The sequence below is a fragment of the Delphinus delphis genome, chromosome 12 (assembly GCF_949987515.2).
Source record: "Delphinus delphis chromosome 12, mDelDel1.2, whole genome shotgun sequence".
Lineage (NCBI taxonomy): Eukaryota > Metazoa > Chordata > Mammalia > Artiodactyla > Delphinidae > Delphinus > Delphinus delphis.
The window spans coordinates 13,539,734-13,567,725 of record NC_082694.2 but is presented as its reverse complement, the minus strand read 5'-3'; the positions used below and the strand labels follow the sequence as shown (position 1 = coordinate 13,567,725).

At 54.2% G+C, this 27,992-nt stretch overlaps 1 protein-coding gene across 1 annotated transcript; it reads left to right on the top strand.

Annotated features, from left to right (window-relative positions):
• Positions 1 to 27,065, top strand: PAX8 (paired box 8). The gene is made up of 11 exons (XM_060026359.1): positions 1 to 25; positions 682 to 847; positions 3,271 to 3,468; positions 5,067 to 5,155; positions 5,434 to 5,559; positions 5,797 to 5,972; positions 10,178 to 10,298; positions 10,755 to 10,961; positions 17,819 to 17,920; positions 24,453 to 24,539; positions 25,982 to 27,065. The coding sequence occupies exons 1-11, from the start codon at positions 1 to 3 to the stop codon at positions 26,056 to 26,058; spliced, it is 1,374 nt and encodes a 457-aa protein (XP_059882342.1). The 3' UTR covers positions 26,059 to 27,065.
• Positions 27,066 to 27,992: the final 927 nt, after the last annotated feature.

Genomic DNA, 27,992 nt, shown 5'->3' with positions numbered 1-27,992 from the left:
ATGTCAGTCCTGGAAGCCCTGGAACGTGGGCCAGTGAGGTCTCTGCCTTTGCCCTTTCAGTGCCCCTAGCAGAGCTCGGGCCATTCAGGCTGGGAACCCACGGACAGGGCCCACTCTGTCCAAGCTCAATCAGAGAAGCTCTCCTTTTATTGTTTTGTGTCTGTGTTTCTCAACATGACTGTGCTTAAAAACCCGGCCCTATGGTTCAAAAGAAGAACGAGAATGAGAAACTTAAATACCACTGATTTCATCCTACGCCCTCATTTTATAGATGAGGAACAGAGACGCAGAGAGAACAGGGGGATTCTCCCCAAGGTCACACAGCTCAATATCAGAGTAGGAAGACCCTGAATCCTCAACTCTTCAGATACTTTCTAGAGGGAGGGAGGGAGGTGTTGGGGTTATTTGCAGTGAGGTGCTGAGGGTCTGAGAGGAGACCCCCCAAAAGGTCCCCAAAGTGGGATGTCCCCACTCTGTGGCATCATACATGCCCCTCACCCCGCCAACCCGAGCTAGCCCTCCTCAGAGGTGGGAAGCAGGACGGGGTGCAGCGGGAACACCAGAGGGGGTGCCCAACGGTGGGAGTTCAAGTTCAGGGGCTCTCAACATCCAATGTCCACACGCAGGCTGATTCTCTGCCCGGTGGCCCTGACAACCGTCCCCCGGACTATTGTGTTTCAGGCCACGGAGGGCTGAACCAGCTGGGAGGGGCCTTTGTGAATGGCAGACCCCTGCCCGAAGTGGTGCGCCAGCGCATTGTGGACCTGGCCCACCAGGGCGTGAGGCCCTGCGACATCTCCCGCCAGCTCCGGGTCAGCCATGGCTGTGTCAGCAAGATCCTTGGCAGGTAAGCACGAAATTCACCCCTCACCGCCCTCCCTTTCAGGGACTCGTGGGGCGTCCTGCTTGGGCCCCTCAACAGGACCTGAACAGGATGTGGTGGTGCTTCTGGGCTTCCCCCATCTGCTGCCTTCTGCGGTTTCCCGCCCTTCCTTCCTCATTTGTCCATTTCTCCTTCCTTTCATTTCTCCCTCCCCCGTGGTCTCCTTTGCCCCATGTCCCATTTTCTATAGACTTCTTTGTTCCTAAAACAGAATCTTCTCCAAAGGCCCTCCCGCTGCTGAGACCACGGGAAGGGAGCCACTGGGGAGGGGACACACGATCAGAGGTCTAACCCCAGCTTGAGGGACGTCTGAGTTTGTGTGTTTCTCAAACCCTAACTCCCAGAGTACCTGCCACAGAAGCACTGGGGTTGCTTGAGGAAATGCAGGTCCCTAAACCCCAGGCCAGGCCTACAGCAGCCTCTCTGGGAGCCAGGCCCGGACGCTGTGATTTTTACGAGATGACCAGGTGACACTTACGGACACTAACTCTAGAGCAGCAGTTCACAGCCCTGGCCGCACGGTAGAGTCACCTGGGGAATCTTAATCTGAAAAAGAAATTGATGTCTAGGCCCCGGCCCACCCCACTTAAGGCAGAACTTCAGGGAATGAGCATAGTGTTAAGCCCTCCTCAAGTGATTCTAATTTCCTGCAACCAGAGTTAAGAACTGCTAACCTTGGGCTTCCCTGGTGGCTCAGCGGTTGAGAGTCCGCCTGCTGATGCAGGGGACACAGGTTCGTGCCCCGGTCCGGGAGGATGCCACATGCCGCGGAGCGGCTGGGCCCGTGAGCCATGGCCGCTGAGCCTGCGTGTCCGGAGCCTGTGCTCCACAACGGGAGAGGCCACAACAGTGAGAGGCCCGCGTACCGCAAAAAAAATAAAAGAACTGCCAACCCAAAGGTTCAGGAGGGACCCGAAGCAGTGGAGCTCTGGACCGACGCAGCCGTGTAGTCCAGTCTGGAGGCCACTTCAGGTGGGAAGTACCCACACATGGGGGAGTCGGGGCTTCGCGTCAGCTCGGTGTACCCGTCTCCCTTACCCAACCTGTAAGTGGATTCAGGAGGAGTTCTGGTTCAAAAAGACCAAAGCCTGATCTGTAATTGAACGTGGAAAGCCCTGCTTTCCTGGCCGAAGTTGTCAGGAAAAAGCGTGGTCCCAGGCTGGGGTCAGGAGATGCGTTCCCAGGATGGGCTGCAGTATCCCACGAAGGGGATGAGCGCCAGATGGTGGTGACACATAAAGGGAGTTTTTTGTTTTGTTTTGTTTTTAAAGAAGATGTTGGGAGTAGGAGTTTATTAATTAATTAATTTATTTTTTGGCTGTGTTGGGTCTTCGTTTCTGTGCAAGGGCTTTCTCTAGTGGGGGCGAGCGGGGGCCACTCTTCATCGCGGTGCGCAGGTGTCTCACTATCGCGGCCTCTCTTGTTGCGGAGCACAGGCTCCAGACACGTAGGCTCAGTAGTTGTGGCTCACGGGCCTAGTTGCTCCGCAGCATGTGGGATCCTCCCAGACCAGGGCTCAAACCCGCGTCCCCTGCGTTAGCAGGCAGATTCTCAACCACTGTGCCACCAGGGAAGCCCATAAAGGGAGTGTTAAAGAGACAGATTTTATCTCATGGCAGAAGAGACCAGAGTTTCCCCAAGGAGGGGAGGCAGGCTATCCTGCTGAGGGATGCTGGGAAGGGGAGTGGAGACCCTGGGAGAATAGGCTCAGCTTAAGGGAGCTGGACGTGGCCAGGGCTCCAGGCCAGACTGGGGTTCCAGAGTCCATGAGGAGCAGCTTCAACTTGAACTGTGTAACCTGGTGGGAAACCAGTGGCTGGGGGTATGGGGTGGGGTGGAGGGGTGGAGGGGTTTTATGGAGAACAAAGGTGAAACCAGCAAGACAGGGCAGAGGGCCCAATGACCCCCGCTGCCTTCCTGGGGAGGGAGGGGTACAACCAGGATGGCCAAGGAGAACAGTAAGTCCTGCTTCAGCCGAGAACAGCTGGACGGAGCAAACGGCCACTGTGAACCTGTATGTACCCGCAGAGCACATTCGTCAAAGTGCCCTTTCTAAGAAGGGAGGTGTTTTGTGCCCCATAAGGCGGCTCTCGCAGGTGCTCAGACGCAGGAGACTGGCCAGGGGGACGACGGGAAAGACAGAAGCCAGGTATCCCTGGGCGAGGTCTACTGAAGAGAGTTCTGGTTTGGCAGGGCAGAAACCTACCCATGCAAGGGAAACAGGCAGTGCCGGGAACAGCGTGTTGGAGGCCGGCCCTGGGGGCACGATTCAACCCCCCGGCCCCTCCCCAGAAGCCTCGGAGGGGAACGAGAGTCTCTGGCTAAGTTCCTGCCCAAAGACCCCACCTGCTTACTGGGTACTTCTTTGGGGTTCTCTATTGGAGTAGGTACTACGAGACTGGCAGCATCCGACCTGGAGTGATAGGGGGCTCGAAGCCCAAGGTGGCCACCCCCAAGGTGGTGGAGAAGATCGGGGACTACAAACGGCAGAACCCGACCATGTTTGCCTGGGAGATCCGAGACCGGCTCCTGGCTGAGGGCGTCTGTGACAACGACACTGTGCCCAGTGTCAGCTCCATCAACAGGTGAGAGGGACACCGCAGCCAGGGGCCGGGAACCCGGGCTTTGGGGGAATCATGACGGAGACCTGGCTTGAGTGGAACGGAGCCTGGGAAGGGGCCGCATGCTGAAGAGTCAGGCCGGAAGTGCCCCGGGCCCAGGCCAGGCACCAGCCCCTCCAGCCTCCTCACTGCCATGGGCATCCCCACCCTCACCCCTCTCCTCACCGCACCGCCCTCTCACCCCGTCCCCAACCCAGACTGTACCCACTGCAGTCTCCTTCCCCACACACCACATGCGCTTTCATTCAATAAAAGAAACTTCCTCTTGCATTGATCCTTTCTTGAGTGAGGCACAGGACCCCCTAACTGGGCCCTCATCCAAACACCCACTCATGTGTTTAGTCATTCAATCATTCACTCACCACCTCAATCAATCATTCACTTGCTCACTCACTCATTCATTCACACATAAGTCACTCAGGTGTAGGCCCTGGGGATGCACAGTCCTTGCCCATGTGGTGCTTACAGTCCAGTGGGAAAACACACTAATCGAGTCCTAATCAAGTGCCCATGCAAACAACTGTAAGAAAAGCAGCTCTAAGTTTGGCTAAGGAGAGACATGTGAGGGTGTTGAGCTGGCAGAGGGTGACTTTGTTTATGGAGGTTCTGAAAAGATGCCTGGAGTAAGAAATAACTAATAAGAGTTAACTAGGTGAAAGGCTGGGGGGCGATGGTGAAAGGAGCTCTGAGACAGCACGTGCAAAGGCCCTGTGGCGAATAGGATCTCATACAAGAAGCTGAAAGAAAGCCAGTAGGTGGAGGGAAGGGGAGCATGAAGTCGGCTGAGGTGCAGATGTGAAGAAAAGGCTGCAGTTCAGAGGCTGGTGACCATGCTGCGTATTCTTGCCTCTGACCCAGAAGCAATGGGAAGAATCTTGGCAGATGTTAAGCCCGAGGCTGACTTGCATTTCAGAAAGTCCACTCTGGCTGCAATAGAAAGAAAAGATTAGAAAGGGTCAAGAGCAGAGAGGGGTGGGCCAGTGAGTGACCCTGGAGGGAGAGTTTGGTGCTGGCAGTGAGGGACGCAGAGAGGGATGGATGCTGGAGAGATTTACAAGGTCAAACCCACAGAACCTGATGACGGGCTCGATGGAGGAGGGAGGGAGGCAGATGCTGAGCCCCACGTGCATTTATGCCTTGAGCGACCAGGGGGACTAATCGTGAAATGGGAACAGTGCGAAGGACCAGGCATGAGGAGTAAGGTCTTGGGTTTGAGTGTGGACAGGCTGAGTTTCAGGTGCCTTTTTTTTTTTTTTTTTTTTGCGGCACGCAGGCCTCTCACTGTTGTGGCCTCTCCCGCTGCAGAGCACAGGCTCCGGACGCACAGGCTCAGCGGCCACGGCCCACGGGCCCAGCCGCTCCGTGGCACGTGGGATCTTCCCGGACCGGGGCGCAGACCCGCGTCCCCTGCATTGGCAGGTGGACTCTCAACCATTGTGCCACCAGGGAAGCCCTGAGGTGCCTTTAGATACCCAAGTGGGATCTCAAAAAGGCAACTGGATCTGGGGCATCCAGGAGCCCTGTTTCCTTCTCTCTAAGGGCCTTTCTTGTCTTCCTTACAGAATCATCCGGACCAAGGTGCAGCAACCGTTCAACCTTCCCATGGACGGCTGCGTGGCCACCAAGTCCCTGAGCCCAGGACACACGCTGAGTGAGTACCGAGGGTCCCGCAGGCACACCCAACCCCTCGCACACACACACCCATCTGCATACACACCCAGAGTCACACACAAACACGTCCACACAGACACACCAGGGGTGTAGACTGAGCCCTTCCGTGGGGACACAGCCTTGCTCTGAAATATTCAGGGGTGGAACCACCTCAGGCAAGAACCCTGGCACCAGCGGTGCCCCTGACCCCTCCACGGTGGCAGCAGGGGCTCTGAGGGTCAGTTTCACGTCCTGACCCTCCGTCTCGCCCCACTGCAGTCCCCAGCTCGGCCGTGACGCCCCCAGAGTCTCCCCAGTCCGATTCTCTGGGTTCGACCTACTCTATCACCGGGCTCCTGGGGGTCGCGCAGCCTGGCAGCGACAGCAAGAGGAAACTGGACGACAGTGAGTGTTGTGGGAACCAGAGGGCAGGCTGGGGGTGCAGGAGGGCAGTTTGCTGAGGCTCTGATGGGACACAAGCCCCCTGCGGCCCAGGGCTTTCGGGCCTGTCTCTAAGCCACCCTGAGGCCCGGGAGCCTGGTCCTTTCCCTCCCCTGAAGCCAGTCTGCTCCCCAGCTCGGGCCCGGGGGGTGGGTGGACGGGCCCCTGAAAGCTTTCTCCCTGCCTGGGGACACCCGCCAGGTGACCAGGACAGCTGCCGGCTGAGCCTTGACTCCCAGAGCAGCGGCAGCGGGCCCCGCAAGCACCTTCGCACGGACGCCTTCAGCCAGCACCACCTTGAGCCGCTCGAGTGCCCCTTTGATCGGCAGCCGTACCCAGAGGCCTACGTCTCCCCGAGCCACACCAAAGGCGAGCAGGTGAGGGGCCAGCCGGGCGTGGGAGGTTAGCCGACGGGGGTGGGGGGGGGAAGGCAGGGCTCTGAAAGCTCCCTAATCAGCCTGCGGCTCTGGAAGCAGCTAGGAGCTGCTTGATGGGCTCAGGGGCCTGCTTCCTGCAGCTCCAAGGCCGTCCCGGGCTTTGTTTCACCAGACGCTAGCTTCTTCCTCTTCATCCTCCCGGCTCTGTGGCCTTCCCTCACCCACAGCCTCCGAGCTTAGGGCAATGCAGCCAACCACGCCATGCCCCTGCCGCGGTGACTTCCCTAGATGGCGGGGTCAGGTCCCACGCAATGAAGCCGCGGCTCCGGCCTCTACAGCGTGACCTCTACCAGCAGCTCCAGCCCCGCCTCGGGCCACTCACGCCTGCCCACCCCGTGAGCCTGTTCACACCCCTCTGCCCCAGCACACGGTGTGCCCTCCTCGCAGAATGCCTTTCCTCCCACTTCTCTGCCTGGAAAAATACCACTCGGCCATTATGACTCAGCTCAAGCACCACCTGGTCCACGAATCCTTCCTCGCTCCTCAGACACGCTTCATCTCGCCCGCACCCCTGCTTCTGCACGTCCGGGTGGCGGCTCCCCAGGACTCATGGGGTAGTGTAATTGCCTAGCGGACAGAGACGTAAAGACACAGCAGATCTCTTAAGGACAGGGCAGCATCTCAAAACATCTTTTTTTGTCTCCAGCACCTAACATTGCGCCCCTCTTATAACAGATGCTCAATAAAGGCAGATTGAGCGAATGCCTTGAGAAATCCAGCGCAATAAACTACAAGCTACAAGGGAAGTTTTATTTCCGGTGCTCAGGGCAGGTGAAATGGCTTATCGTGGGTTGGCTTCTGTGAAAAGCTGGCAGAGATGTCCGAGGTCTCCCACAGAGCCCAACAAGGACTCCACACCTCTGTCCGAACTTCCAGGCCCGCCGGCCTCTCGGTTCATGGTCTTTTATCAATGCTGCAGTTGCAGTGTCTCCCTACCTCACCCCACCTGGTCAACCAGCTGAGGATTCCCTGGGCCGGTGTCTGCTCACCCCTCTCTGCTGTCATCGGATCTAGGAGCGAGGCGTGCCCGTACATCTTTAAGATCTGAGTAGGCCAATGGTGACGATGCCAATCATCAGCTGAGCCATTGCCAGTGCCCGTCTGGGCTGCTGGGCCGGTGCCAGCAACGCAGCTGGGCAGGCATTCTGCGTCAGCGATGTTATCAGCCCGGGCTGTAGCAACCAGGAGGGCTGCAGGGAAGGCTGGCCGTCAGCAGACCCGGGGAGAGGGCCCGGGCGCTCAGCCTCAAGGCAGCACGTGGCTCCCGGGGCAGGGCGGGGTGGGGGTGGGGGAGCCGAATGGGGCCACAGCAGTGGGCCTGCGGGCACCCGCTGTGTGAGGCGGAGCCTGCACGAACCCGCGTCCTGGTAGAGGAGAGAAGCTCTGCTGCTGAGACCCGCTGGGCCGCAGAGCCATTTCCTGGCTCTGTTCCTGAGCCCCACAGGGGGCCCTGCTTGATTACAAGGAGCCCCGAGACCCAGCACCAAGCTGGCATATGTACGTGGGGAGTCATGCAGTGGAAAGTCTTGAGCCAGAGGGACCGCAGGGCCCACCCAGTCCAGTCTCTCCATTTGTGTGGAGGTGACCCAGGGCCAGAGAAAGTAGAGAGGGCTTGGGGAAGCGAATGGTTGTGGAGCTCAGACCTGCCGGCGCTGGTTTCATTCAGATCCGTTCACTTCACCTGCTTTCAATACGATGCTCCCATGTGAGTTCTTATTTGAAGACTGGAAAAAGAGAGCCTGAAAACCACGGCACTACTCCAGCCCCTCACCTTACAGATAAGGAGACAGAGGCTTAGCCGTGTCCATAATTGATTCATTCCCTCCCTCAGCCAATCATCTACTCCCTCATTCATTCCCCTGCTCGGTGGTGAGCGGCAGGGAGAACCCAGCCTGTGCCCGGGGCTCCTTACCTCTCCCGCCCTTGGTGCCGTCAGCACTGCTGAAGGAAGACTCCGTGTATCCTCACTGGGCACAGGAAGGCCCTCCGGCCTAGGGAGCGAGGAGAGAAGCACAGGTCCTCACACCTGACCTCAGGATGGGGCGAAGACATGGCCATCTCTTCTGTAAAGTCAACAAGGGGCAAAGCATTCAACAGAAACGTCGTGCGGCCTCATTTCTGGTTGCTATTTACCACCAGGCGTAGTTAGGCGTCTGCACAGCCCTTGTTCCTCTATTTTACAAGTGCAAGAAGCAGATTTATCACCAGAATGTGAATATTATGAAGACAGAGACTCAAGAATTGGGGAGCTTATGACTCTTCACATAACTCTGAAATAGCTATTTATTGAGCATTTGTGTTACCAAGCATTCTGGGCTAAGCATTTAATGTAGCTCTATGAAACCTCACTTAATCCTTACATCAGCCTTGTGAAGCAGATTCCATTAGCCCTGTTATACAGGTGAGAAAGGTGTACAGGCTCTGAAAGGTCAAGGAGACTAAAGCTACTTGCAGATCCAGGGCTCAGACTCGTCCAAGTCCTAAAGCATTGTGCCCTCTGCTCCCCAATTCAAATTCAATCCCAGTAAGAAACCCAGTCATCATGGGGATGTTTGAGCCATTCAGTGCAACATCACCGAAATGTCTGACTACATAGGTTGGTTTGTCTTTCACGGAATTGCCTAAATTTTAGAAAATTATAGGATTCTGAGAAAGCATCTGGTATCAAATCAACATATCCATAAAGCATTTTAAACTTTTCTTACACTCTCTAGAAATTAGGCATCTTGTTCAATTTCATTAAGCCGGGCTCTAAGCAACTCCATCCTGCCTAGGAAGCAGGAAGCCCCCTCGCAAGGCATGGAACCAGAGCGCCATCTAGTCAGTAATTGCTGCTACATGGTAATGGCGCCCTTGTGGCCTCCAGAACTTACTGCAGCTTCCAGAAGTGCCTGGCACACAACCAGAAACTGCTGCGGCCCCTTGGAGAGCCCAGCTCGATGGGAATCATGGAAAGCGATTGCCTTTAGAGGAGCCGTTATGTAACCACGGAGCAAGCCTTGATTTCAGTTTTGCACACTCGTTCACACAGTGCACTTGTGACGTGCGTGATCCACGTACGGGGAGCAGGTGTGTGCTGTCTCGTGCCCCGGTGGGAGGCAGTCATGGTGAGGGGTGATGTACCCTTGCCTTTCATTGAACAGGTTCTTCTTGGAGGCCGTCTTAGGAGATGGCCTGCTCACGTTAGGGGAGGCCGAGTGAAATCTAAAATGAGGTCAGAACTAAGAAAATCCCCAGGTACCTGATAAAGAATTTTTTAAACAAATTAACCCTCTAATCTTCAAGCTGAACGTGCACATTTATATTCGCTTGGATATGGGGCGGGGGGAGAGAAATCCACCTGTTCTGCTGGGGTATCAGGTGTGTCATTTTATTGAAGGAGAAGATGCCCGGGTCAGGAACTGCTGTCCTCGATTCAGTCTCTGTCTCATACGCACCTGGGACGTTTACCTCTCTGGGCTTCAGGCTCTCGGCATATAAAACAGACAGAATATTGCTCACCCATGTCACAGGGCTGCTGGGGGCAACGGATCAGGATAACACAGGCAAAATCTATTGTCCGCTCTTTGCAAGTGTAAGAAGTGGTCATGATGTTATCCACTGCAGAGCAGCGGTTGAGAGCATGGGCCCTGGAGCCAGACCCCTGGGGTTTAAATCCTGGCTCTGCCCCCTGTGAGAGTGTGGCAAGTTTCTTGACCTCTCTGTGCCTGCATTTTTGATCTGGAGAAGAATAACAATGAAAGGAGCGAAGCAACCTGAACGGTCTCATGGGCCAACTGCCCCAGCCCTGCATCCTGTTCTCTGCGGGCCCAGACAGGGTGAGGAGACCAGGAAGGAGCCCAGCGTCCAGGCAGGGCGTGGTCCTTGGAAGGAGCTGCTCTGTTCTGTGCCTGGCCTGTGCACCGCCAGCCGGCATTGAATTCCGGGGCTGCAGAAGGGAAGGTCCTGAGCCTGGGACTGGGAGAAAAACAGAAGGGCTTGTGAGTCAGAGAATAAGGGCCAATTAAGCCGGCTAGGTGGAGTCGAGATTGAGCGGGAAGAGGGGACAGAGGAAGGGAGTGTTTCCCGGGGAGACTGGGCTGCGGGGTTTCTAGGTGGGCCTGCGACCCACGGCCTCTGTGCACTGACTGCTTTTTGCTCGCCAGGGCCTCTACCCGCTGCCGTTGCTCAACAGCGCCCTGGACGACGGGAAGGCCACCCTGACCCCTTCCAATACACCCTTGGGGCGCAACCTCTCGACTCATCAGACCTACCCCGTGGTGGCAGGTACGATGCCCGGAATCTCCTGGGCCATGTGGCCCCAGCTGCCAGGATGGGCTGGAGGGCAGAGCTGGCGGATGGAGAGAAGGAAGGTGTTACGGCCCCGGGCCTGGAGAGGAGAGGGGGGCTATGCTGGCTGGGCCCCCAGGTGGGTCCAGAGGGTCTCGCCTTCTATCCTCGGCCCCGGTCCTCCGCCTGCCCCCCAGCGCGGGGCACACGCAGCCGCGTCTACATTCACAGAGGCACAGCAGGGAGGTAGAGCTGCCCCTCCCCTCCTCTCGCGGCCTGAGGGGCACCGCGTAGCCCCGCCCACCTCACCCCTCCACGCCCAGCCTCAGGGAGGAGCCCGCCCACCGGCCCCGCGCCGCCGCACCCATCCCGCACCTCATGGCTTGGTTTGCGCATGTTCCCACCCCATCATCTCACACCCCTCTCTCCTTGTTGTCTCCCTCCCTCCGGCAGATCCTCATTCACCCTTCGCCATAAAGCAGGAAACCCCCGAGGTGTCCAGTTCTAGCTCCACCCCTTCCTCTTTATCTAGCTCCGCCTTTTTGGATCTGCAGCAAGTCGGCTCCGGGGTCCCAGCAGGTGCCTCGGTCCCGCCCTTCAATGCCTTTCCCCATGCTGCCTCCGTGTACGGGCAGTTCACGGGCCAGGCCCTCCTCTCAGGTACGACAGGGAGGTCCCGGGCTGTGCAGCCATCGTGGGGGGAGGGAGGGGGGTCCTCAGGGCCGGACGCCGGTCCCCTGCTGTGGGTCCAGCCCCCTCTCTGGTCCCCAGTCCTCTCCACCATCGCCCCACTTCCTGATTCCTCCGGCAACTTTTGGAGGTGCCAAGATGTGCCCCCCTGAACCTGCAGAGTCAGGCCGTCGGGGTGGCAGGCACTCTGGGGGCGCCCGGCAGAGTTCCAGAACCTCCACCCAAGGCCCCATGGAAGAGCAGGGACCCTAAGGCCAGGAGCCTGGCTCCGTAAAGCCCTGAACACTTGGTCTGGATAAAAAATACAAAAGAAGGAAGAAAGAAAACTTTGGAGGGAGAAAGGCATTGGCTTTGGGAGCCAAATTCTGGATCAAATTTCTAAAGACAGAGGGTAAGCCCCAGTTGGGTCTCCATAGTGGAACTCTCCTTGTGCCCTGCTTAAGAGTGTCACCCTTGGAGGACACTCAAGCGGAGTGACTCACCAACCCAGGAGAGGTGGGGAGCAGGGACCTCCCATCAGGAACCTCATCCAACTCAAAACATTTAAAGCTGGAAGCATCTTAGGGGCATTTAGAGCAAATCTCTCCTTACACTGATGGGCGACAGGCCCAGAGAGAAGGGCCTGGCCGAGGCCCCTGATCAGGACCATGGTGAGGGCTCCGCCTGCATGCAGCGTGTGGGTCAGACCCCAGCAGAGCTGGGTCTCCCTGGCAGAAGGACATCAGCCCGTCTAGCCAGGGTCTGAGCAGTGGCTGAAAAAGTCAGAGGTGTTTGGCTTGGGCAGGGAGAAGGCCTGAGGTGGAGTGAGGGGTAGGGATGGGGGGCAGAGACCCATAACAGTCTTCGGATACCTGAAGGGCTGCCACAGAGATGAGACAGTTTCAGATGTGGGTCCAAGGCATTGAACCAGGACCCATGGGGGAAGCCAGGAGTGGGCCAGCCCCTTCTGGGCCAGTGGTTTTCAAACTTGCTGGACCTCGCAGCACTCTCTTGAAATGAAACCTTTGACAGAAACCAGGTATCCAAACCAGACAAACGAAGAGCTGCTCTGTCTGAAGTAGGGGCTCTGCCCGCAGAAAGCCATTGGTCTTGAAAATCACTGCAGCAAAAGAACCAGACCTCTGCCCGCCCAGAGGGACCGCACGGTCCTCTTATTCAAGTTCATTGACCCTTTCTTGTAACTGTCTGTATGTTTTATGTCTGTCTGGCACCTAGGATTTTTTTTTTTTTCCTCTGTGCATCCCTGCGTCTAATGAGGGAGGTCCTCTTGGAAGAGGTGGACACAGAGGCAAAGGATTCATAAAGGAAGCCCAGTGTGTGGGCAGAGAGGCAATGTTTAAGGGTCTGAAGCAAGGAGGAAAGTGTTGACTCAGTGCAGAATTTCAAAAGAGGGTGAAGTCAGCGGAGATGGGTCATTTGTTTTGACCAAAGTGATTAAAGAAGCAAACTCTGTGAGCTGAGTGAAGTGATGTCAGCCAGAGAAAATGGGATGGGGAGGGAGGGAGGGGGGAATAGAAGAGACTCACATCCACTGTGGGGTGGACTGGCGCAGTCACCGGGCAAGACTGCCTGCCTTGTGTGCATGGTGGGCCGGGGCCAGGAGGGCTGGGATGAGGCAGGTAAGGGATGAGGGTGTGGGTGAAGCATGTGGTCACGGGGAGCAGTTCTTCACTTACTGTGGGAGCTGTGGAGAGGCTCGGCAGGACCAGCCAGAGAGGAGCGGGAAGGACAGAGGGCAGTGGGAAGCAGATATATCAGAGCACAGACCCGGGTGGTGGTATGAAGTGTGGTTGCAACAGCTCAGTGCAAAGTCCCTGCCCCAAAGCTCCCACGCTTTCTCCCCTCCCTGCCACCCTTTTAGGGCTTCAAGCACCCCCAGCCACCATGCAATCACAGGCAGGGGCTCTGAGAAGAGCAAGCAGTGGCCAGGCTTGGAGGGGCTGCGTCCAGGAGGTTGCCGAGAGCAGGAGGCAAGTTAAGGCCGCAGTTCACAGAGCTAGGCCAGCCCTGTGGGTCAGGCACAAGGCCTATGATGGCAGTATCCATGCTGAGCCCACGTGTGGGCCTGGAGCTCCTGAAAAAGCATCCCCCCCCCGCCACCTCTGCTCAAGATTGGACCTAAATACTTCCCACGTGGCTGAGCCACCGTGAGCGGACTGGGGGGAGACGGCAGAGAGAAAGCAGCTTGCGAGGGGAATGATCTGGGAGTTCCCTGGAAGTCCAGTGGTTAAGACTTAGCTCTTTCACTGCCGTGGGCCCGGGTTCAATCCCTGGTTGGGGAACTAAGATCCCGCAAGCCATGAAGGGCAGTCAGAAAAAAAAAAAAAAAAAAAAAAGGAGAGGAATGATCTCAAGAGTCTGGGGGCTGGAAACCTATTCAAAGGAGGAAGAAATGAGCTTGAAAAAAACGGAAGGAAGTCAAGCCCAAATTAATCCGAGGTAATGATGCTGCAGACAGAGGAGACGAAGGAGGACCAGGTACATTTTCATTCCATAATGAAATGTCACCTCCATGAACCCTCCCAGCTCTCTCCTCTGAGTAGCTTCCTATGAACCCTGCCTGCCACCTCCCGCCAAGTCTTTGCCTGCATCCCCGGGGTCAAGTCCCCTCCCAGTCCAGCGGCTCTGCTAGTGCGATGTCTGGGGTGGTATTTTCTGGGTCTCAACTTCTCCCTAATCAGCCCAGAAAGAAGAAACCTCAGGGTTTGGAGAACAGGAAGATTTCTCCTAACTCTACTCGCAGTTCCCGTCAGATGCCCCAGTATGGGGTCCCAGCACACTGGCCGAGAGCAGTATTGAGGCTGTCCTTGTCCTGGCTGTACCGGGGCTGAGTCCCGCTCAGCTGACGAGAAAGCCCTGACTTCGGTTTTATCATCAAAGAGCCCGTTACCCGCCTCCATCCTTTTGTGCAAAATTATATTTAATCCTGCCAAAGAGAGTTCTGGATTGCCATAAATTCTCCTTGCTATCAGGGCAAGATAAGGAGTTGAAAAGAGGTCACAGAGAGGGCAGACATCAAAGGGAGCGGATGAAATGGTCTGAAATCACCTCTACCCGCAGAATTCCTGCGAGTCCTGGCTCTGATCCTGGCCTCTACCGATATTTAGAACATTTACCAGTATTTCTGAGGTGCTAGCATTCTCTTCTAAAACCCCATTTCCCAGCCAGTCAACGTCGACCCGTGTCTGTGTCAGCTTCTTAAACATAGGACTGTATTGGAAGTATATTTGAGTACAGAGGAGATGGAATTACAAACCAAAGATAAACTTGTGGTGAAGAGCCTTAAAAAATCAATTAAGTCCATAAAATAGGCCGTGGAAGGATGCCTCCACCCTATGGCTTCTGTGGTTTCATTTCTAAGAAGGTTGCAAAGTTCTTGGCTTTGGGAGAAAACATGTTTAAGGAATTGAAGCGGAGTCTTGCGAGACTGGTGGGAAAGTTGATGGTACGGAGTCCGGGTGAAGGCTGTCCTGAAGACGGTCTCAGCAGGCTTTTCAAGGGGGCCAAGCTTCAGGGGAGGAAGCCTTCAGGAGTTTGCTCCAACATCTGATTCAGAAACCTCCGTCCCACTGGGAGAAAGTTAGGTGACTAAGGGGAGACGAAGATTAAAAATCTCAGAATACAGGGGAGTGAGGCTGGTGAATTCCGTTTCCCAAAGAGCAGTTTGGGAGCTAGTTCTCGTGGGACGGGACTCATGGGGGCAGCTGTGACTAAATTAAATTGTGGCTAAGGGGAGCTTGCACCCTGGTGCTCTGCCCACTGAGCTGCAGAGCTCAAGAAGCAGCAGGACCAGGTGATGGAAAGGGACAGGATAAGAGGAGAATGAAGGGGAATGTGGGACCACAGGGCTCCAGGGCCGGAAAGAGCTCTGTAGAGCACCTAGGCCAGCCCTAGCCAATAGGTGGCCTGAGAGCCAAGATATACCACCAACCCCAGTCACGGCAGACACAGATGCAGCCTCAGAATCCTTCTCAACACAATGCACCAGGAAGCCCCCTACCAATCAGTCAAATATTAATTAAGGTGAGCCCAATTTATAATCTGTCATCTAGCCTAGCTCCTCATGAGACAGACGGGAAGATGCAGGTCAGGAAAATTAAGTACTTTGTTCCTCAGCCACAATCTGGACCTAGATGTCTGTCTGTCTGTCTGTCTCTCTGTCTCTCGGAAGTAGGGAGGGAAGAGGAAAGGGAAAAGGCATCAGGCCCGAATCAGCCACCACCCTATTCCATCACTGTCCTACTCATGTCACGTACACCATGTGTCCTCATCCTGCCCGCACAGGCTTCATGTCCCTCCTCGCCTCTCATGGGCTCTGGTACCTGACCAGGGGCTTCATCCCAGGGTCCAAGGGGCTGACTCTGAGAGCTGATCGTATTGCGGTCTTTTTCGAAGAAAGATCAGATTTTCCCTTAGTGTCTCTTCTGCCTACTTCTCCCTCTCCTTCTAAATATACTGAAATTTCCCTTTCCTCACCTGTTTGGCCAAGCCCTCATTTGTTCAGGCCTGTGTCAAGTGAACTGAACCCATCTGTCGAATTCCAGTGGGTTCCTTTCTGTTTGGTCCAGCACTGACCACTGCTGGACATTATACTCAAACAAATTAGGAAATTAGGGGGTGTTGTTCATTTTTACCAAAACATTCACAGAGTTTTAAATAATGAATCGATGGCTCCTTTCCAATAGGATTTATTCTATAAGGTTTCCCTTGACATGTAACAATTTATAGAATGTGTCCATTGCATGAATCAGTGTTCACCTGTGGCATGACACCTTAGCTCTGAATTATGTTGATAACATTCTGGTAATAGTAATAAGATGTGTAAGGCTACTCTTATTTTTTATCCCATTTTGCATGTGAAAAAACTGAGGCTTGGGGTACGTCGGTGGCTGGTCTGGGGCACTTGGAAAATTAGTTGTAGAAGCAGAATGAGGACCAAAGTCCTCTGGTTCCTAGACCCTTCCCTTCAGAGGAAGGGCAGAAGTCCAGTAGGCCTGGTCTTGTTTGTTGACCCCCCCAGACTTGGACTTGGCTCCAGTGCCCATCCCAGTCTATCCCCATCATGACTTAGCGCCTAGCCTTGCTAATTTAGCATTCTTGCTTACTGCTGTATCCCCAAGTGCTGTGAAAAGTGCCTAGGGTATCAGAGTTACTCAATCAGTATTTGTCCAATGAATGAACTGTCTTCAGGGAACCTCTAGAAATAGAGGTAAGGAGGGAGTTACTGCTGTATTGACAACTTACAGGGTTCCATGCGAGGTACCTTCCCTCCCATTGTTACTAGGCACCCCCTGAAGGGCCCGACATATGAAGGACCTCTGGGGGATGGATGGGAGGAAAGTTGGACAAACAGTGCCATGGAAGGGGTGGACTTGGTAAGTCGGTTGACAGAGGCTCACAGCGAGCCTATGTAAGTCCTAGGAGAGAAGGTAGCCCCCAGTGTGGAAAAGGCAAAAACATTCTGGTAATGGTGATAATCTAACTCACAGGTTCTCATTCCGAGGTGATTTTGCCCCCCGGGGACATATGACAATATCTGGAGACATTTTGGGTTGTCACACTGAGTGGGAACTGCTACTGGCATCTAGTGGGCAGACCCAGCATCCTACAATGTGCAAGACAGTCCCTCACAGAGAATTATCTCTTCCCAAGTGTCGATAGGTCTGAGGTTTAGAAACCTTGTAAACGTCACCGAGAGCTAGGACGACCCAATAATGTCATCATTCAAACGGGGGCATTTTGAGAGTGGAATGGACTTATTCCTAAATATGCTAGGACGGTGTTCATGACCTGGGCAGAACAGGATGCCTTGTCACCTGGCCAAGAGTCCTTGGATGGGGCAGAATCTCATGGGCCTGCAGGACATGGGGCAATGGAAGAAGGGACACGGGTGAAGCACTGTGGTTGTTGGCACGTGGTGTAGATGGAGAGAAACTCAGCAGGTCAGGTGGGGTCTCCAGAATGGGAAGGTTTGACTACCTGATGTCGAGGAGAGGCAAAGCCAGGGAAATCAGGGCTTCACAGAGCAGCCTCTGTGTCACCAAGGCCAGAGTATTACCCACAAATTATAGATAAACAAAGAGAGAGATGGTTCTTTTCAGGAATGGCATGGACAGATGTCAGTGGTTCATGGGCATGTGTAAACACTGTCTGTCAGCCCACATCTCCTTTCCAGGTCAGGAAAAGGCAATATGTTTCACGTCTCTTGCAGTTCTGATAGGTTGTATCCACCCGAAAGGCCAGGTCCAGGGGCAGGAACCTCCCTCTGGCTCAGCAAAGAGTGCAGTGATTGATTAGCGATGTCTGCCACACGTTTGAAAAAGGAGAGTGATGGGCCCACAGGACACACTTTTGCTGTCCCTTCCTAGGGCCTTGTTCCCGGCTCTCCTTGGAGCGGGAGATGTGAGCTTTGAGTCCAGTGGCCTCTAACATATTTATTTAGGTCAGGCTGTGCCGGCTGCTATGTGGGTGCCATGGGGGACCACAAAGACCCAGAAGACGTAGCCCTCAGCCTCCCTCCGATACCATGACATTTTTATGGATGAATAAGATTTGTGTCAATAAAATCATTGGAGAACAGGGAACAATAGAGGACTGCAGTAACCAGGACACCCTGCATGGTGGAGCCTGTGGCCTGGTCAAGGCCAACCAAGGAGAGAGGAGCCTGGGCTCAGAGGAGGAGGGTGGGGGAGGAAGTGGGTCTGGAGAAGGACTCGGGAGAGAGTGGGAATGGCAGAGGGAAGGCTTGCTGAGCCCCAGGGGAGTGAGACAGTAAGTACAGGAGCCCACAGTGGCCCACCTGATGACACTTTGCTGTATTTTTGCAGGGCGAGAGATGGTGGGGCCCACGCTGCCTGGATACCCACCCCACATCCCCACCAGTGTACAGGGCAGCTATGCCTCTTCTGCCATCGCAGGCATGGTGGCAGGTAAGGGGAGGGGCTGGGCAGGAGGGGAAGCATTGCAAAGAGGAAGTGGCGGCCCCAGGCCGAGCAAGAGAGGACGAGAGGTGAGCTGTGCCCCTCGCATAGGCTTCCCGAAGGGCAAGGAAGCGTGGACCGAGAGGTGTATCTTCTTATAAATGCCTGGAGAAGAGACTTCAGTGCAGTCCTGGCTCCGTAACTCTCTCCAGCTCAGCCCCCTTCTTCCCAGATGCTCCTGTATTACCCACCATGATGAAAAGGGAGGGGCTGGGACAGCCTGGTGTTCAGATCGGAGCTCTGCCGTTTCTTCCAGTGATTCAGTGAGCCTTGATGCGGAGGCCGCTGGGGGCCATCGGAACACTGTGAGCTGAACCTAAACCCAGCCTACAAGCAGCCCGTGGTCTCCCAGTTATTCCACTCTGGTGAATCCCATTTACCCTTCCTATAAAATCTGAGTTTGCGTGGTGTTGGTGATGATGGCGATGAAGACGGTTGAAATACAACCTTCTTCACACCTCACACTCGCTCAACCCTGCACGGGCAGGACCCGTGGCCGGAGAGCTCCAAAGGTACTATAAAGTGTGAGACGAGCTGGGAGTACGTCTCCATCATCACTTGGACTGTCCTGGGATCCTCCCTGCCAGTCACTGGGGTCTCTTTATCCACCAGTGTGGTCATCACCCAGCAGTGACCCAGGGTATCAAGGTCTGGGCAAGTAAAGACAATGAGAGTTTCTTCGGGCGAGTCTCACTCTTTTAGGAAACATACAGGAAGGACCCCAGGATGGATAGGGTCGAATAGAGCCATGCGCAGCGCCCAGAGAGGCCTGAGGACCTGGAGCTTCTGGAAGGGGCTCTGAATCAGTCAGGGCATCTGTGACCTTCCTGCCAGCCCTGGAGCAGCCTCTCTGGCTTTGACTCCAGAGACTCAAGGCGTTCACCCAGGCCTGTTTCCCTCCCCCACTGGCAGGGGTTATTCTTCACCAGCCACCCACTCGGGTGCCCTGTGCGAGGCAGGTGGGCTGGGCTCTCCCGGGCAGAGGGAGGGGAGGAGGAGGGCGGGAGGGAAGGAGGCTCTGCGCTCCCTGGGAACCCGCTGAGCGGGCACTTGTCGCTGCCTGGTTACCGTGGCGATGTGCTTAATGCAGCATTGAAAATACAGAATACTGACTCCTCTCTCCCTCCTGGCCCCAGACTCCCTCCCTCCCTCCCTTCCTCTTCTGGAGCGTGAAATGAGATTGGTCCAGATAAAAAAGGAAAAGATTTGGTTATTTTTTTAAGAGTGTGGATAATGGGGCCCTCAATCAAAATCCCAGGCTCCAGTCGGCTCCCCCCTTTCCCCTTCCAACCTCTCCACCTTTCCCTGCCGCCTGCTTAGAAGGGGAGGAGGAGGTGTAAAGCACAGGGCTTTTCTCTTAATTATGGATCATTCCCGGGGGCAGGCCCAGGGCAAGGGGTGGTTCCTGGGGCCCAGAGTCTGACCTGTGAGGTAGCTGGAAGGCTTGGGCCTCTCATCAAAGGCCCCCAGGTTGTTTCCATAAAGACCTCACCCTGAGTGGGTGTTGTGGAAAAAAAATAAATAACACAAGTACGGCACGGACTGCAAAGTGAATTCCAAGAGGGGGCTTGCTTGGCAAGGTGGATGGCTCCCAGTAAGTTACATGCAAATCAGTTTTCAGAAAGTACAATGTTATTTAAATGCATCCCTGGTTCCCAGTAACTCCATGGTGCAAATGAATTCTTAAGGAATTTCTTTATAGAAAAAGTATTCGTGTCCATCTCTTACCAGTGGTTACAATCTCCAAGTTGACTGAAGCGAGATTCCTTCCATTAAAATCAAACCTTCATTGAGCACCTACTGTGTGCTAGGTACAGACAAAGTGCTCAAAGCAAGGCATACCAATGACATTCTTCAATCAATTGTGGAAGGAAGGAAGAGATCATTTGTCAGGCACTTTCTGTGTGCCTGGCCATTCATAGGTATACATTTATTTCTCATTTAATCCTCACCATAAGACTGGGAAGCTGGTATGATCTTAGTTTTATGTAGATAAGGAAACAAGCGTAGAAAAGCGAAGTAGTGTGCTCGGGCTCGTAACCATACTAAGGGGCTGGGTTGTTCAAACACAGTTTTTTTGATTTCAAATCTAGCATTCTTTCAAACCTAGCGTACTACACCACGCTGCTTCCCACCATACCGGAAATAATGACATGTGTTATAGGAGAGCGACGTAGGAACCAGACCAGGGCACAGATTTCTCTTATCCATTCATCTTCTCCTGTGCCTTCTAATTGTTGTTGCTGTTGTTCCTGTCTCATTGATACAGTTAATGACCCTCTAACCAGTTCTGGAGCTGTACCGAGAGCTCCGATAGATGGATCCATCCATTCATCTCTCCGTCTTTCCATCCATCCATCTTTACACACAGTTTTACATACATCCGTGTATCTTGTCATCTATTCTTCCATCCTTCTATCATTCATCCTTCTATTCATCCTTCCTTCCACCCATCCATCCATCCACCTATCCATCTACCCATCCTTCTATCCATCCATCCCTTCTATCCTTCCATCATCCATCCATCTATCCATCCACCTTTCCATTCATCCATCCGTCCTTCTATCCATCCTTCCATACATCTTTTCGCGTATCCATTCTTTCATCTATCCATTATCCACCCTCTCAACCATCCTTGCATCCTACCATCCATTCACCACTTTTCACTTAACAGATAGTGGTTGAGGATCTATGGTATGGGATGCTGGGGATATAGCAGTGAACAAGACAGGAGCTTACAGCCTAAGAGTGGAGAAAAAAAGTGTAGTAAAAAAGTCAGTGAATGAATAAACAAGATAATTTCAGATAGTGATAAGCACTTGGAAGACAATAAAATGGGATGATGTAATACAGGGCCACAGGGAGAGAAGATTACTTTAGATTGGGTGATCCAGAGAGACCTCTCTGAGAAGGTGTTCAAAGCGGTCAGCCAAGTGATAAACCGGGGCAGACCGACCCCAGCCCAAAAGAACAGCGAGTGCAAAGGCCCCAAGGCGGGAACTAGGTTAGCATGACCACACAGAGAAAGAGGGCAAAATATCCAAGAACAGTGAGTGAATGGCGAAAGCACTGCAGAATGAGGAGACGTTGTATGCGGATGGGTCGAATTTGTAAACTACTCAGGCCACTGGGAAAACAAATTGCAGACAGTCAAAAGAGGAAGCACAGAGACCAACTGACCAATTGAAGGACAATTGCAGTAGTTCATACAGGACATAACAGTGGTGGGGGCCATGGAGGTAGCAGGGGAGGAGGAGAACAGAGACACTGAGGATGGATTTTGGTGGTAGAGCCAACAGCACTTACTAGTGAACTGGCTGTAGGGGTTCAATGACAGGGGAAACAAGGATGAGTCCCTGGTTTGGGGCTTGGGAAACAGCATGGATGGTGGTGACAAGTATATATGTGGGAGGTTAGAAGAGGAAGAGGTAGAGTATTTGGCATGTGGAAGTCAAGAGTTCTATTGGGCCATATTAGGATTGAGACACCACCTAGATAACCGGTTTAATACATCAGTAGGCATATGATGTGTGTCTGAAGTCAGGAAAGAATCCTGACTAGGGCATAAATTTCAGCCATTGTACAAAGCTGTTATTTAATGCCAAGGGATTACACAAGATCACTAGAAAGAGAATGTGAATGGAAAATCACACGAGGCTCACAAACCCAGCCCTGGGATTCTTCGGCATTCAGAGACATAGCAGAGAAGGAACGGGCAAGGCCAGGGAGTCAGAAAGGCCCTTGGGTTGGGAGGCCAACCAGGAGAACTGGCATCATGAAACCCAAAGGCATGGAGGGAGTGATGAACTGAATCAAAGTCGGCTAAGAGGTTGAGGGGAGTGATGGACACGGAAGTGACCACTGGAGTGATCGGGGCAGAGGTTGCAGAGATTTGAAGAGATCAGCGTTGGCCTGATTGGAGGGGAATGAGGAGGTGAGGGCAGAGACCATGGAGCAGAGAAGGGCTGGTAGCTGGAGAGGAATGTGGGGTAAGAAGAGGATTTTTAAAAGAGAAGATGGCGGAGCATGTATGCTGGCTAAGGCAGTGATGAATTGGAAAGGGAGACGTTGATGAAGAGTAAAGAGAAGGGATAAACTGTAGGGACCAAATCCTCAGAAAGGGGAGTGAGGCAGGATGCAGAGCAAACAGGATGGGTTGACCTTTCATGGGTGCAGGGACATTTCATCTGCTTTGGCTGCAGGGGGCTTGACAGATCTGATGGTGGGAGGATGCTGCAGCCAGGGGGTGTACCACCTCCTGAGTCTCGTACCCTACTCCAACTTCTAAGTGACCGAAGCAGATAGGTACTCTGTAAGTGTGTGTTGGATAAGTGAATAAGTGAGCGAGTGGGTGAGTGAATGCACGAAGAAGTAACACAGGGAGAGGGCAAACACATTGGACTTTCCACCTCTCTTCCTGTCCTTCGGAGCCACTGAGGTTGGCATTGGGTGAGGTGGAGTCAAAGCCTGAGGGCGTTGCTGGGCAACCAACGTAGAATCGGCTTCTTCCAGGGTGCGCTGAACCCAGCAGTAAGCAGGACAGGCTGCATTGTGAACGCAAGAAGAAGTGCTGGGGGCTAGGGTCCTAGCAGGCCCTAAGGGAGCATGTGGCCTCGGGCAAATGTCCCTCTCTGCGCAGCAGCTTCTTCACTTGTGAAATGAATGGTTGGATGAGATCATTTCTTTTCCTTTTTACTATATTTAATTTAAAACAATTCTCTTTGATGTGACCATTTTTAAAGTCTTTATTGAATTTGTTACACTATTGCTTCTGTTTTATGTTTTGGGTTTTTTGCCACGAGGCATGTGGGATGCTAGCTCCCCGACCAGGGATCGAACCCATACTCCCTGCATTGGAAGGCGAAGACTTAACCACTGGACCGCCAGGGAAATCCCTGGATGAGATGATTTCTTAGTTTCTGGCTTTCTATTTTTATCCCTTTGCTTTTCTTCTCCCTCCCTTCTTATACATGTATTTCTTGGGCTCCTGACCTGTGTTAGACTTAGTCCCCGCCCCTAAGGAACTTCCTGTTGCTCAGGCTTTAACACTGGTTGGATGACTGGTGTGAGGCTCTACTGAGCTTTATTTCAGCGCCTACCTAATGGGAAAATCAGAAAAGCTAGCATTTCTTCACTGCTTCTTATATTCCAAGCATGGTGCTCATGAGCATTTGACGTGTGTTATCAGATTGAATCCTCAGCAAAACCCCATGAGATAGGGACAATAATCTGCCCCATTTTACAGATGAGGAAACCAAGGCTCAGAGGGGCTCAGTGAGTTGTCCAAGGTTGCACAGCTAGGAAGTGGAGCATGGAGATTTGGCTCCAGGAAGGCCAGCTCCAGAGCCAGGCAGCTTCGAGCCTCTCTTCTAGGCTCTGGGAAGGAGATCAGGAAGGAACTACAGAAAGCACGAGGCTCACAACAGCAGATCAGATTCTGGAAGGCAGTGTGGATTCACCGGAGCTCAGGGTTGGCGGGAACCTGGCTTTGTGGATGAAATTGTCTCCTAAGTACATAAATGGATGATCTGGGATTTCAAGTTAAGAGCCCTCAGGTCAACTTCTGCTCTGCCATTTCCCAACTGCGTGATTTGAGGCCCCCTACTCACTCGTGCTGTACTCCGATTGCCTCTTCTATAAATTGGCGCTACTGACGAGCACTTTGTCGGAAGCTTATGAGCATAAAGGGGCTTACCGTGTGGGAAAGTGTTTTGCCAACTTTACGCTCCGTCCCAAGCCCCAGCAGTAATTGCGGTGGTCTGCTCTGTTATTTAGAGGAATTCTTAAGTAATTTTTTTGGGAAGTAATTCCTTTGGTGAAGCCAAGAATCCAGTCACAGAAAGAGGTGATATGATTTGCTTTGTGTAAATCGTGCACTGAATTTGCTTGCAGTGGCAGGTCTGAAGTGAGACAAACATCTCTATGGAGCCAGTCCCAGGACACAGATGCCCTCCCCTCTCCTTCCCTTCACCCTCAGCAACCCCACCACCACCAAACACACGCCCCTCCCTCACAAACCATACTTAGGGAGGCTACAAAGCTTATCCTTACTGAGTCCTTCCATGACCCCTAACCCCTCTCACTCCCATTGGCCCTTCCTGGAAAGACCTTTCTACAGAAGGTCCAGGCAGCAGCAGAAGTGGTTAGAACCTGGGCCCTGGTCACAGCACAGCTTCCAAATTCCACCAGACCCTCCATGTGTGTGAGCTTCTGCAGATCCCCAAGCCTCTGTTTCCTCATCTGGAAAATGGGCACAATACTAAAATCGACGTCCTGGGGTTCCTGGGAGGGCTGATCTTGATGGGGCAGTACCTCCAGTCCCTGATGGAAAAGGCACTGCCCCACGTGATGCAGACTGAGGGGCCCCCGAAGGACTGATGGGGGAGGACTTGCTCGATGCCTGCCCTGCAGACCCTTGTCCCCCATCCCCAGCCTTCCATTGGTGCCTCTACCTCATGGGTCTCACATTCTCTTCCCACAGGAAGCGAATACTCCGGCAACGCCTATGGCCACACCCCCTACTCCTCCTACAGCGAGGCCTGGCGCTTCCCCAACTCCAGCTTGCTGAGTAAGTTGCCTCTGGGGCCTCCCAGGCCCTCTGCTCTGCGGGGAGGAGGGGTGCAAGGCTGAGCCAAAAGTTGCCTGAGACCTGGGAGGCCCCAGTTAGATGGAGGGCCCAGGAAGACAGGTGTTTTCCGTCATCCGAGCAGATAGAGGGAAGGCAGGGTACCGGGTTGCCTGGGAGAAGAGGCAGAAGGAAGAGAGACTTGCGTGCACCACTGTCTCTCTTCTCCATCTTCTATTAAATCTTTTGTTTTGTGTAAGATTCAGGGCTCAGGCTTTGGGAGGGCAGTGGTGAGTGGACTCCAGAAAAATCTTGGAGGGGAACTGCCTTCCTTCAGGGACTTAGAGTCCCACAGCTGCAGACGCTGTCGCAGGGGCGCCCTGCGGGAGTGCCAGCTGCCCCTCTGCCGCGGAGCACCCTGATTGCAAACAGTGCCATCCTGTTGCCCGCATTAACCATCTAAGCAACTCAAAGATACTCACGATTCAGCACCAGAGCCCTTACGCAGAAATCCTCTGTTCCACCACGTTCCTGTTGTTTGGCTTGAGATACGGACAGCCTTCAGGAGGAACAGAGAATGAGCTGTGGAGCTGCTCGTCAGCCCCTGTCTCCCCCCGGGCCTGGGCTGGGTAGAGAAGCTTTTCAGGAAACCAGGCCCCTTAATGGGGAACGTGAGAGATCCCACTGGAGTCTCCGTGAGGGATGGCCTTAAGGGTCTCAGAGCAAACCTGAACCGGACAGAAGCCGCAGTGCAGTACGGCCAACCGCAAGGGCGCCGTCGCAGGCCTGGCAGGACCATCCATTCCCAAGACGCCCCCTCTCCTCCTGTTACCTCCTGATGTTCCAGAAATGACTAGGAGGCTGGCTGAGCTGGATTCTGTTTGCCAGATAAGTTCAAGCCACCCTTCTGTTCAATGTAGCCGGAAAGGCTGACGGCATTGAGACATGCCCTTCCCATGGAACTTTCCCGGGCTGCCCATCCTGCAGGTGTGCAGAGCTGCCCGGTGCAGGCCCTCAAATGTGCATCCCCCTCGACCAGTCAGGATCCAATCCCCCTGCTTCCCAAGAAGAAGATCCTCTGACCTCGCACGTTTTGGGCAAGGCTGGGGAAAGCCCCAGTGATCTCCCCGCGTGAACTTGCTTCTTCAGGGTTCCAAATGTAACTGCTCTCTCTTGCCCTCTCCCTGATACAAGGGTGTTGAAGGTCAAAGGAATCATGGCGGGAGGGGCAAGAAGCCACTGTTCTCCTTCTGGCCAGAAACTCAAAGGTGAGGCCAGAGAAGGAGGAAATAGGGCCAGAGAGGAGTTAATCTTTGATGATCAGATAGGCCCGAGGGATCAATGATTAACTTGTGCTGTCTTAAAGGTTGGCAGAGGCAGGGAGAGTCTGTGGTGCAGTTTCCCCTTCTGACCAGCAGTGTTGTTCTTTTTTCGAACGTGTCCAGGTTCCCCGTATTATTACAGTTCCACAACAAGGCCAAGCGCGCCACCTACCACTGCCGCGGCCTTTGACCATCTGTAGTTGCCATGGGGACAGTGGGAGCGACTGAGCAACAGAAGGACTCGGCCTGGGACGGGCCCCAGAGAGTCACACAAAGGAATCTTTATTTATTACATGAAAAATAACCACAAATCCAGCATCACGGCTCCCTCCCCGTGTGGTTGATTTAATGAACCATGAGAGACCGGACGACGTTGGAGAAGGCCACGCTGTCCTCCAGGACTCCTTAATGAGGGGCAGGAGTCCCAGGGGGACAGAACTGTCCCGTTCCAAAGAGACAAAATTGGAGGAGAAGTGGGGAGATAAGAGGGGACAGCCAGAGGCTTGAGAGGGACGGCACATGGGGCCCACGACGGGGTCAGGGGCACACAGAGGCACCTCTGTGGCCCCATCACCGACACGCTCTAGCGGCCGCGGGCTGTAAGCGCTTCGGTCCAGCCCACGAGCCACAGCGGGTGCGAAGGCTCTCCCGCACCGCCGCCCGGAGACGCACCACCTTCTCTGGGCAGCTTGCTTGGCGCTTTCCACTCCTCTCCCTCTTGGCCCACAGGCTGAACACTGGGTCCAGCCAACCAGGAGCTCTGCCCGGTGGTCAAGGTGGTCATCCGCCTTCCTTTTACCTGCTGCGGTGAATGTAGGAGCTCCACCCCAGATGCTCCCCACCACGGAACCACCCCTTGGCGGCCAGACCTCAGCCTGGCCAAGCCTATTGCAGCTTGAGACAGACATTCCGAAGCCCCCGGGCTCCTGGGGGTGGGGTGCAGCCCTGCCCAGGGCGGAGCCAGGCACCATGGCTGGGGACCCGCCTCCCCTCCCAACAGCCCTGCCGAGCCCACAGCTAGCCCCCAAAGCCAGCCGTGGCGGTTTCCTCTCTGGCTCTCACCGTGCCTGCCCTCCGCTCCCCAGGCCCGACTGTAAATTCTGTAAATGAGGTTCTGCTTGAGCCCAGCTGCCCTCTTCCTCTCAGTGAACTGTCTCCCTGCCATGTCGGGCTTCTCCCCCTGACGCTTCTTTTTTTTTTTAAAGACAACCACCACTGCCACAAGACTCAATAAACCATTACTCTTGGTCTCCAGCTTTGGGGTTGGCTGGGGAAGGAGGCACCCCAGGACTGGGTTTTTTCTCCAGAGAACCTCAGAGCCCAGTGGCCAGCGAACTCACTTTGGGGGCCGGGTGTTGAGAGGACCACGAATGCCCAAGGGAGAGAGCCCCTGACTTAGCATTCGCCCTCTGCCCCAGAGACATGTTCAGCCCCGGGCAAATCACGTATCCCAAGCTTTGATTGTGCCAACTCTGAGTAAATGCGAGCATAAAATAGGCACGTGGCCCAGTGCCTGGCCAATCACAGACTCCCCACAGGTAGCTGCTGTTGTTATTAACAGGAAGCCAGAGAATCCGCCGGGAAGGTTGGAGGCAGATCCGGGAACAGCTCTGCGCTGGAGCCCACATAAACAGCTCTTAGGATCCCTGAGGTGTGAGAGGAGGGAAGGGAGAAGACAGTTCCTGGGCTCTGCCGGATGGGGCCTCACGTAAATTAAGCCGCCATTTGCCCTATTTTACATATGGGGAAACTGAGGCTCAGAAAAAAATGAAATAACTTGCCCAAGGCAGGAAGTAGTAGATTCAATCAAGTCCTCTTACCTTAAGTCCAGCACTTGCACCCAACAGCACAGGGCTCTCATCAGGGATGCCAGGGGGCTTCTAGACCCAAGGGAGGTTCTGAGGCTGCCACCGAGAGTTTAATTTTGGGGGGTTTGGTTCCTAAGTATTTGGCAAGACTGTGCAGTCAGGAAGCTGAGGCCAGGAAGGGGTGAGGGAGCTACTCTAAGGACTTAGGACAACCCCCTTCTGTGAAATTTTAGAGGACAAGTCACAATGGTGACTGCCAGGTCTCTGCCCCCAAGAGGGTGCCTGGCCCACCAGCGGCTGCCTGGTGTCTGCGTGGACCCTCTCCG